This window comes from Rissa tridactyla, chromosome Z (genome assembly GCF_028500815.1).
Source record: "Rissa tridactyla isolate bRisTri1 chromosome Z, bRisTri1.patW.cur.20221130, whole genome shotgun sequence".
NCBI lineage: Eukaryota > Metazoa > Chordata > Aves > Charadriiformes > Laridae > Rissa > Rissa tridactyla.
In genome coordinates, this window is record NC_071497.1 from 12,354,416 (window position 1) to 12,366,483 (window position 12,068).

General features: G+C 42.3%; 1 protein-coding gene across 2 annotated transcripts in view; it reads right to left on the bottom strand.

The window, feature by feature from the left end:
* Window positions 1–1,990: 1,990 nt before the first annotated feature.
* The window catches only part of SVEP1 (sushi, von Willebrand factor type A, EGF and pentraxin domain containing 1), a 130,927-nt gene continuing 120,849 nt past the window's right edge, over window positions 1,991–12,068 (bottom strand). For both annotated transcript variants that reach the window (XM_054187053.1, XM_054187052.1), the window contains 4 exons: window positions 10,786–10,881; window positions 7,857–7,952; window positions 4,944–5,037; window positions 1,991–2,974 (listed from right to left, as the gene is read on the bottom strand). In XM_054187053.1, coding sequence (XP_054043028.1) covers window positions 2,944–2,974; window positions 4,944–5,037; window positions 7,857–7,952; window positions 10,786–10,881 — 317 coding nt within the window. In that variant the 3' untranslated portion in view covers window positions 1,991–2,943. The remainder of the gene's footprint in view (window positions 2,975–4,943; window positions 5,038–7,856; window positions 7,953–10,785; window positions 10,882–12,068) is intronic.

The window sequence follows — 12,068 nt, forward strand, 5'->3', positions numbered from 1 at the left end:
TTTCTGCTATAGTACATTTTTTACATTTTGTCTCCATGGCTTTAAAAATTCCAGTACTAGTGCAGAATGAAACAAGCTGTATCACCATCTGGTAGTGGAGTAGTGAGTGAAGCAGTTTTAATGCATCTGTTTATGCCAGTGGTAAATTTGGCCCTTATAAATTTTAAAATATGCTCCAACAGAAAGGATTTTAAAAATTAGGTGCTAACTGCATTTTTATCTGAGGATCAAACCTGGACTAATCCAGCAGATCCTTTTAAGATTACTGGCAATTATTATGTCTTTTCCTTTGAGTGGAGTTCCATCTCCCTAACACTCGGGCTTTGCCAGCAAGTCCTAAAGGGTAGGTTGATATTTCTATTGTGAGGCATTAAGAAAAGTGCAGTGTTGCCTCTGTATGGGTACTAAAGAGGGTGCAACTTTATTTACAGTGTAAAGTGCATCACACAGAAGTTGTTCAAAACACACAACAAGCAGTGACATAAATGACAATACAGTACTGGGTAGGGAGGGGAAAGTGTTCCAGCAAGTATCAAAACATCATCAACAGCACTAATGTAACAGCCTCTAGTTTCAGCTACTCTGTCCTACCACCACATCTCCTTATGAAATGTGTTGACTGGCTTGATCCCAGGACTCCATGTACTAGTCACCAGTGTGACACTGGACTGCTGAAAGCCATCCTGCAGCCCCGAAGTCTCCAACAATGTCCTGCCAGTTCTAAGCACTGTCCTCACCGCCGCTGCTCTGCTCTGGAGAACACCAGGGCAGAGTCAGCGCACACACCAGAGAAGCACACTGGAAAAGGGACCAAAACATGAGAGTGACATATAAATAAAGATCTGCTTTTCTCACCCATGCACTCTTTTGCTTGAGAAGTCCTGTGTTGCTCACTGCACCTTCCATTCAGATGTCGTTACGGCAGCAAGGAGGTCAAGGAACAAAGTGCCTACAAATGGTGGTGACTCTGGGTTGAAATCCAGACATTATTTACTGAACACTAACTTCAGTCAAAGCTGTAAACATCGATGGCTGTGGAGCTAGCTGGGAGACAGAAGATTGTTGCTACGTGCTAGCAGAGTCCATTACAAAAAGAAGATTGTGGGAGCTGAAACAACAACTCTTCAGCTGGTTGCAGCTCCCACTGGGAAGGAATCTACATTCACATTAATCTGATCCCCTAATGACTCCTATTCTTTACCTATCAGTTTTTCTTTTAATTGGATGAAAGCTCTTACTGGCTCACAACTGTGCTTGTTTCCTTCTTCCCCGTTTCTGGTCTTGGGTAACGGCCATCAGTTATGTGTCAGTATTTACTAGTGCCCTATTACTGTAACTGTTAGCTCATTTTGGTGTCATATCACTTTCCTGTGTCCGAGTTCATGCATTCATAAAAGGAAGGTTAATCTATAAAGGAGGGAGATGTGGGGCAGGATGTGCACACTCTAAATCCGGAGGGTAACTAAGCAGGAATGCTACAGAAGGTAAAATTTATTTCTGCTTCTTCTTTCCCAGTGCTGACTGCAAGTCATGCTCTTCTATTATTACTGGGAAAAATGGAGCTTCTGATCAATGACTCTTAGGTTCTCACTCTAACATCTTCTTTCATAGATCAGACTTTTTGGTAACCAACAATAATTACCAAACATCTGACCTCAAAAAATGCATGTGATTTCCACCTTGTAATTCCACCACCCTGCTTAACCATAGGGAAATTTTAGCATCTCAGTTCATTAGAGCATGACTTAACGATGGCACTCAGGTGTGTGTTATCCTCAGATGCAATGGGATCAACAGAGAAAGAGATATCTGACAGCATGTGTACTCTCAGTATTTCTCACTCAGCCGAGCACTTCTGCCTGTGTGTGTACTCAAGGGAGGCCTTTTCCAGTTCTCTGAGAGTTCTGCATAACATAAATACAACCTTTCTGTAAGCAAATAGCAAAGTTTCACCTGTAAACATAACCGGTGTCTTCTCTTTCCATTTCAGGGGCAGTGAAACTCTGGGACCCACACCCCATGTATCAAAAGCATTCACCTGGCAGACAGCGGCTAGACATGTATTTCATCATTTACACAGGAAGGAGATATTGGTTGCAGGCAGGTGGTTTGTCCCATGGCAAGTGGGAAGCGCAAGTTTCAGTGGTCCTCCTGCTTCCCACTGCTGGATCCTGGATTATCCAGTTTTAGAGCGACACCTGAACTGCCCCTAAGCCAAAAAAGCCTCAAAGGCTCTTGTTGGCTAGACTTGGTCCATCTTTCTCTGAATGACATGATGTTCTCTCATCTTTTTTGACTATTTTACCAATAAATCTCAGGTAAAAATCATGCTGATGCCTTCCACTAAGTCACTCTCCAATTATGTTAATGTCACATAATATACATTACAGAATCTTCTTCTTATGCCCACCAGAAACTGTGGTTACAACATGGACTTTATCACATGTACTTCCAATTTACATCAAAATGAGTTCAGAAATAGGCCCAATGCAAAGTTTAGCGGCTCAGTTAGCCTTGCGTAACTATTCTTTACTGTTGAGTCGCTGGACTTAGTTATGCTTTGGCTGATGGTAAGCAGAATTGCCACATCCTGTTTAATCATGGTTGGCAGTATAGTATGGTTTAATTAGCTGACAGTATGTAAGAAATGGGAGGGACCTCACTATACACAACCACTTCCTCAGTGGACAGTAGGAATCTTTATGTGTATGTGTGTATGGTGTGTGTAGCAGCATATATTTGATAATACTTTTGTAAATGAGAAATACAGATGAATTTCTTTAAAAATGGAAAGGCATAGTAAAAAATGTACCACAAAATAAAATACAAAACAAGGGAGCTGAGGGGGAAGGGAAGCAATGGATTTGATTTACGACGCATTAGATTCCAAGTCCTGGTGCCTAGGCTGAAGAAATATCTGAAGGTAGAACTGCTGCTCTGATGTTAAAAGGGATAGAATCCAGTCTTCCGTTTCCTGCATCAAAAAAGCCAAACAAAATAAAATCAGTGCTGTACTGAACATACCAAACAAGATCAACAGTGAGGCATGAGAAGATGGTGTCTGCAGGTACACCGGGGATTAGAGTGCCACAGCTCAAGATGGCATATTGACAGGGAAAAGAGTGGACATGGGGAATAGAGAGATCTGGCATTTAATACAAGTCATGACCCATCACAGAGTGGTTTGGAGCTAATCTTGCCCTGGATGCCGACAAAACCTTTTGGCCCTTTCAGCTGCCCCTTATAAGTCACACCCAGTTAACCTGCAACAGCGTATCTTTGGTATCATGGCATTTACTCCTGCTTTGCTTGTATTGAGTCCTCAGCACAGCATCATAACCCATAAAAGAGCCACTGGCAGCTGAGGGCAAACCTTAACAAAATACGAAGCAGATCTTAGTGCTTGTTTCTGTCTCTTCTCCTCCTCTCACTGCCCCAGTTCTGGGTGTAAAACTTCCTCTCAAACAGCTTTTGAAGGGATGAACTGCTAGACTGCCAGCCTCTCAGACTTGATCCATGCTCTCTCAGACTTCACAGTGCAGCACTTGGACAAAAAAAAAAAAACGAAACAAGAAGAGTCCAGAGTCCAGTTTGGCAATAGCCTGAAACTTTTCTTTGCCTCAGTGATAAACTCCATATTTTTTGGCTGCTACGTCCACTGGATTTCGGCTTCTCTGCTTCATGTCCTGAATGGAAATACTATCAGACTTTTTATGTGTAGCTTACATTCTAAAGCTTGATACTGTTTGTTGGCAGTACATTTAAGTTACTTCACTTAGGCATATATAATCACAGATGACAAATGAAAACTATTCGTTTTGGACAATGTGATTTCTCAAACAAGCACCTTTTCTATAGCTTTAAGATAAACAGCATCTCAGAGAGTCAGGGAGGAATTTCTGTCACTCCCTGTCCAGAAAGAAGAATAGAAAAAATGTACAACGTCTTTGTCTGTATCCTGAATAAAAATATTAATATTCAGCTGTTATTTATTTACCTCTCCAAGATCATGAGCAATGTGTTCAGTAGGAGCCTGTGTGAGCTGAGGTATAAATATTTTTGCTAGCATGTTTTCATGGCCCTCATTAATATTCCATGCAGGGAGCAGGAGGACTCATGCTGCATCCTGACCACAACGATATCATTGCCATCCCACCACCCTTCCCTGTTCAGGGCTGTAAATAGCTCTTAATGGCAGTGTAAAATAAAACATCTTTCCAAAGAAAAACTGGGTCCTGTTCAGACTGACCTCGAAGCTAAACACCCAAACTTCACAAGTTAACTTTAAAAAACAAAGCTAGTCTGCTATTGGCCCCATTAGACACGAATCAGCAAACCCAAACACAAGTACTGTTAAAACTCTCTAAAAGAGAGCACATGTGAACCAGATCTAAGCCCAGCCCTTGGGCCTCTTGATACAGGGACTCCACTGCCAGGTGGCTTGAACTGGGACTTGACTCAGAGACACTGTGTTGTACTCTTTAAATGATTACATCACCCAACACTAGGTGTAAGAAGAGCTATTATTTATAACATCTGTTGCATGGCTCTAGTCTTGAACTTGGACCGAGCTGAGGTATATACAATTCAAAATGAACACTTGTACACAAGTTTCCAAATTTCCTTAAGAACATTCTGTATCAGACTATAACAAACATCTCAATTTCCACCATTAAAAATAAGGCTAAACCTTGCGGGTTTGCCTGTCTGCTTACATGTAAATGTACCACTTCCTGAGTTTTCTAGAAGTTTGGCAATCATTTTGCAGATTATTCTCTACGGTCTTTCCAGATTGCCCATAAATCAGGAGCCATCCGATGACGACTGATTTACAGGATCTAGAGATGCTCAAAATGCGCAAAATTAATTGCACATTCTTCAGATATAGAGTACAGTAGGGTGTGATTCAGCCTAGATATGGGACAGCCCTCGGCAACACTTACCTAGAGCAGTCATGTCCAGTCCATGATGAAGGACAATAGCATCGATTTGGTCGTATGCACTTCCCACCATTTAAGCAAGGCAACTGGCAAACAGCTGCGTACAGACACATACAGAGTTGCATTAATGAGCACACCCACAACAAGCGGATTAAGGAGCCAGGGCACTGAAAATCCAGCCTGCATTATTCTGTTAAGAACAGGCTACTCTCAAAACTACAACATTAAATAGCACCTGTGAGTCTGTTGTAAAAGATGGCTTGCTCTGGAAAGGGCAGCCTCAGAAGGACATCTCTGCTGAATGTGATTTGACACTCTCTGCTGCTTGTTGCTATTGCGCTTTTGCTGCAGCGTATGAGCTGCATGAAACAGCCAATGTATTATTTTATGTTGCCTTAAAAATTCTTTTCTTTTTGCCTCAACTTGAGGCAAAAAAAAAGGAATGCAAGTGGAAGCAGGAGGAGGAAACAGGAGAGAAGAGTTAGAAGATCAACAGGAGAATAGGCCTTATTTCTAGGAAGAAAATGTGGGTTTATATGAAAGGAATGTGACAGCTAAAAAGCAGCCAGGACAAGCAGACACCAGATGTGGTAAAAAAGTACAGAATGAGGCAGCATAAACAGAGAAAGTTAAAGGTCAGAAAGCCGTTTACAGATCAACAGGAGGCACGTCAATGGCAACCTGCATGGAGACAAGGAAAGGAAGCAGAGAATGACAGTAGGTTCCTGAAAGACACTGGATAACCATAGGAGGTGTAAGTAGGCGGTACCAGGCATTTGAATTAGAGAACAAACACTAGCCTGCCTGACAGGGTCATGCTGGGCCAGCTGTGAAATGGCTGCATCTGCTTTTGGGTAACGGCCTAGCCCAAGGGTAGCAAGTAGCAAAACAAAAGTCAAGGCTTCAAGTCTTCCTAACAATTTTGAGACTGGAAGATAAAGCACCAAAGAATTTAGAGAACACATTTAGAGACTCTCTTAATGAGGTACTTCGAACAGAGACATTTATATTGCAGGAAAGCTGAAAGACATGAAGTCTTTTAAGCAGATAATGCCGTATCTAGAGGAAAGACCTAAAGATACCAGTGAGGACAAATGCTGAGTAATATTTTTGCAAGAAATATCCATATGGAAACACTGATTAAAGTGGAATTACAGGAAATGGAAATAAGTAACCACAGGAATGTGAAAGGAGATGGAAAAACACTACTATGATTCCTCTGGGCCAAACATGAACAAATAATGGCAGGTGATTATAGACATGGACCATCCCTGTGCAATTAAGTGCACCAAGTTTGTGACATTGAAAATTACTTCTGATTCTGGAACGAAACATCTTTAGCTCTCACTTTATGCACATACTTATTCCTGTGAGACGAGCAGTTAATCCAAATATTTCTCATTTCACTTTGGTCTATCATGGCAAAAGGTCAAGACCAGTAAGTAAAATGAGAAGCAGTTTAGTAACTTCATAAGCAGTGGTTACGAGCTTCTATGAATGGGCTTTGACACAGAGAGAGCTGCTCACTGGTATTTTTTATTCACCTACCAAAAAGCAAGTCAGCCTGAACAGATTTGAGTTGCTAGCCCAAAAGTGAAAAAGGCATCTATTCTCCTCAATGACCTATACTGTTAGAGCTGTAAAGTTTGTGAAATATGAGAAGAAATGATGCATTATGTGCTACGCAATTGTCCCTTCAGAAAACAGTAGTTCTCAGTTAAAATGTTCACTCCAGAATTTCAATTTGCTGAAGGATGGTTGGGTTTGCTGCTTATCCTGCAGACTCATTATTCTTATCAGTTGAACAAATAATATGAACATTTGTTAACAAAAGCATGACTTCCTCCTCCAGTTCACCGAATCAGCCACTCCAAAATCTTGCAGGAAGGCAAAATCAGGCTTTCATGTTAAGGCCCTGTTAACAATCAGTTAAGGTGCACCCGGACAATAAAAATACAGTGAACTGCACAAAAATTTTTAAAAATAGTTAACATTCATTAGTGATTGAGATTTAATAACAACTGAAAGACATTTCAACAATCACTCAATTGCTATGAGTTTTACAGGCTATTTCCACAGGGACAAGCCTTTCAAAAACTGACATTTGTTTAGCCTTGGTCTGGAACCATATATCCCAAACTTGGGTTCAAATAGTATCCCTAATTGCAAATCAGCCTCATCGGACACAAGCTGACTTGCCAGGACACAGGTCTGGAGCCTAGAATCACTCCCCTCACTACCCCTCACTATTTTGGTGTGCTACATGCCCTTCAGCCTCAGTTAGGTGCATGTAAGACATCTAGTAAAATGCAGCACACGTTAAATTTGTTCAGAGAACTTAGATGATACCTAATGTAAGGTACCCACATACCGTGTACACAGTACCTTACATGGGTACCACGTACCCATTAAACTCAACTATCCTTAAGCAAATCCTTGCTTTGCTCTGCCCTCTTGCCTAGCTCAGCGCACAGGCAGTAAGTGGGAGTCCCCCAAATCAGACAGCTATGTGGTGAAAAACCTCTGTAGTACCTGCAGCTTGTTTGTGAGTGTGATGGTGACCGTCATGTGCTGAAGATGAAACTGAAATTCTAACTCTTCTTGGAATGGACAGTCTAGTTTCATTCTTCTCTTTGGAAATCCTCTCTTCTCTGCCCTGCTTCTTCCAGACAGCACTTTTGTGAATGTTGTCTGTCCTTTCTGGGAGCAAACTTTTCTGAGGATTTTAAAGACTTACCAGGGACTAGTTTGAAAATAGCTTGCAGCTGCGGACAGCAAATCCTCCAGGAATATTGTTGCAGGCCTCAGTTTTCCTGTGAGAAGCTTAGTAGTTCTACAGAGTATTATTGAACGGTGCTAGGGATTGATAGTAGAGTCACAAAAAGTGAGAAAAAATACAGGTGAAAAGAGTTTTACCTGTATGGCAGCGCGATCCAGTCCATCCAAGGGGGCAGTCACACTGGTAGGGGGCCACACAGCGACCTCCATTGAGACACGGCAGAATGCATATTGCTAAGGAGAGGAGAAGAGAACCAGTGAAAAGAATTACCTCCCATGTAAGCAAAGAATAAAATGTGCAAGAAAAGAACCTGTGCTTAATTAGAAACTCTACTTCCCCTTGAAGTGCTTGCATGCAGTATCAGCAGAGTTGAGTATGATCTACCCACAAGGCATGAGCAGCAAATACGACTGGCATGGCAGCGAGAAATGAGAAGGAATGATGACAAACAAATGGACAGACTGGAGCAATTGCTAGAGTCCTCCAGATGCCTGTAGGCTCTGTGCTCACTGGAAATGAGCAGGGCTGTTTGTTTATTTCTCATGTGTAATACCCACAGACATGTCCCACTTCTGTGACAGAGGCTAACAAAATCAGTTCATGCTTTAATTACAAACAACTGGATTGTTTGTGAGTCCCACAAGGCAATGGCCAAATCAATTAATCTATGCACTGCCCATAGAAAAGCACTTGGTCTGGGGCAGTGAAAACATGCCAAGGCAGGTGATACCACAGGCTCCCCATGGAAAGACAGCTTTGATAGAAGGCATTTTGGGTGCAACAGGTTGACTGTGGCTGGAAGCTTTGGGGAAGAAAAAGCAGATACCAAGCCGCTGAAGGCCTCAGGACTGAGGCACCAATCAAGCTATACTGCTCCTGTGAGCAGACGACCTGCAAAATTGTCCAATGTGCACACTGGTCATGACTTAAGTACCTTCAAAAAAACTACCATCTCCACTACCCTAATGGAATGAAATATTCTGTGAACATGCTCTAATAAGAGCAAGAGTTGAGCTGGGTCTCAAATTTAGACCCTTGAGTGGCACTTCCAGCAGAGTTTTATACTGGGAAGGTGGATGGGGGTTGCAGAGGATTGATGCGGAAGTTCTTTCTCTTCTGCTGCACAGCAGAGGTCAAGCTGAGCAGGTGCAGTCAGGCTGGATAAGAAAAGAACATTGAAGTTCCACAGATCCCATGGGACTAACCCCTGTCACCAAGAATTACTTGTCTATATCATTTAACTAGTAGCGCTCTGCATGTCTTTTAGAGTGGTCAGGCCTCTCTCAAGAAGTTGAGTTTATCTTGTTATCTGTGAAATGTACTGTGAACCATAAGGTGACTGAACTCTGTCAGAGCTCTGTGGCCTCACCTGTGGCCTGATCCTGACAGATTGGTGCCCAATGCTAGCACTCAAAAATCCCTTTGACTTCCACAACAGGCCCTCAAGTCCGAAGACTAAACCTATCTTTTCTGTTCAAAGGTGCACCTTACTAGACAAGCAATGCTGCAAAACTGAGGTGGCACTAACCAATGGTGGGAATCCTTTTCTCCTTTCCTCACTACCCATGCCAAAGTAAAGAAAAAAAAAAAGAAAAAAGAGAGCTAGTGCCTGTATCTGCATGAAGTGTGATCTGGCTAGTCAGCTGCCTGTTCATTTTCCTCATACGGGAAAACAGGGTCTGAATTGGGATGACAGATCAAAAGGACTGGGGGCAGAAAATTTGTCCTCTGGTCCTGAAGAATGCATTAAATATTATTACTAATTGTAAGATAAGGAAATCAACTGTGGCATACCAAACGCAATTCTGCCAGGCACAGGCTCAGCCCTCTTCTGCTGAAACTGTGAAATGCACAGGGCTGAGTTTGTGTGTCTGGCTGTGATGCTAGTGACAGACACAGGGGCAGCAAAAGGGGGCTGTGTGAATGCACAACATAGCTGGAGTTTCTGTAAGTGCAGAAGGACAAAACTTGCCGAACTACTTCTCCTCATTCTGTATCTACAACGAATTTGTGCCATGTGGAAATGACACTGCCACAGAGAAGACTCGAAAGCTGCGGAGGACCTCAGAGGACCATTTTAAGATGTGATACATCTACCTTGCAAAATGCATGAGCCACATTCCTCTCCATGAACTACAGGAGGAGGTGCCTATCTTTTTGTAGGTCTCCATGTATACTTGGAGTCAGGGACAGTGACAACACCTCAGCTTCAGGTGCTCTTGGACAGCTTTAAAAGATGTCCAGCTAAAGCTTTTAAGTCAGTGCCACACGGAGTACTAAATACAACAAGGGTACTTTCCTTTTCTATCCACACAGACCCATGCCTAACTATGTGTACAGTAATAAGGCTTCTCGTGCAGCAGCTATGCCAGCATGAAAGGGTTAGCCCTCCCAAACTCCTTGTGCTAAGATCATAATGAAGAAAATGGGGAACATGGCATAAACTGCTATCTCCCATGTCACCCAGGGAATCTCTGACAGGCCCAAGAGTCAGATTTGTTTCTTTTCAATCTGAACAGATCCAGTTCTCTAACTATTCAGAGATCAAGACCACAAAGAGCCAGCCCAGAATTTGTGGGCCACAGGCACACAGGTGAGGAAGGACAGCATGGAAAAGATGACACAGTTGTATTACTTGAACAGGAATTGATAAGGTTCATAATCACAGACTGATAAAAAAGGAAGCCGAGAAACAAATGCATCCATCAGCAGTACACTCACATCTCTTCTGTTCTAACCCCTGTTCTTTCCCCCATACTATTAGAAACAGACTTCAGAGAACTGAAGCAGGCTGTTTTTCAACCATAAGTGAAAGAACACCCACAAACAACATCACATCAATTAAAAAAGTGCTTGTTTTGGTTTGGAGATGTCAAGGCATGGTCATTTATCCAGAAACAAGCAATCAGTCGGTCCTTTGTGTTCTAATTTGTCAAGCAGAATAAAGTAGTGATTTTTACGGTTTTGTCTCTTATGCTTTTAATTTTCCCATCTGGTTCACTGCAGTAAATTCACTTGCCTTACCTATAACAGCCTTAAAATTACATTTAGGGATGATATACATACGCTCTTCACAGAGACGACCCATCCAGCCATCTGGACATGAGCAGGCATTTGGTCGCTCACAGATGCCACCATTCTGACACGGAAACCGACACACAGCTGCAAACAATATAATGTTATGAAAAACCCAAGACAGCTAATTAGAAGCTTAGCAATTCAGCATTTTGCACAGGTCTTTGCAGTTGTAAAGTTTAGAGTAGAACAAACAAATGTAGTGAGGTTCAGAAACATACCTTGACTTTGATTTCAAGGGCTACATTGTTTTCTGGCTCTGTGTGTCTGACTAGGTACTGTGAGCAAGAGCAAAGGAACTCTTAAGATGATCAGTCACCTCTGTGCCTGGGAAGATCATGGAACAGATCCTTCTAGAAGCTATGCTAAGGCACATGGAGGACAGGGAGGTGATTTGAGACAGTCAGCATGGCTTAACCAAGGGTAAGTCCTGCCTGAGCAACCCAGTGGCTTTCTGTGATGGAGTGACTACATCAGTGGACAAGGAAAGAGCTACAGATGCCATCTATCTGGACTTCTCTAAAGCCTTTGATATGGTCCTGCACAACATCCTTCTGTCTAAATTGGAGAGATATGGATTTGATGGGTGGACTGTTCAGTGGATAAGGCATTGGTTGGATGGTCACATCCAAAAAAAACTCCACCCCAGACAAACATGTTACCTGCCCCCCCCCCCTTCTAAATTAACTCTAAAATAAAATCAAGATTTCTTCTAACCTTGGTATGAAACACCAAGATAATGCCATGTGGCATAATATAGGGTTTGTTGAAAATAAGATTAAACACTGTGGTAGAACAAGCAATTTTAATTGCACTATCATCCAGCATAATGAGGAGTGACCAACAAGGGTGCAGCAGTAGCACAGTGAAGTGTTTACCTGTGGAACCCAAAGTGTGATTATAAACTTCACTTAGCATTCATGCAGACTGGTGCTCCTTGGCTCACACACCGGTTAATAAGCACCTGATCATAAAAGTGAGGAATTTAAAGCGGACTCTACCAGGCTAGCCCAACACGATGCCTGGACTGGACAGGCTTTGGACTTCATCATCATTTCTATGACATCGTATCGTATCTTGGCTAATACATCCAGGAAAACCAGGACTACTTTACAAAATCAGGTGGCAAGCTAAGTACAAACATGTTAGACTTAAAGATCATTGGAGGAAGTACAATCCTTGTCATGTTGGTGTACATACTATATATAGAAGATCAAAAATTGTGGCTTTGAGACGATACTACAGAACAAATAAGTAATCAGACTAACTTCTAA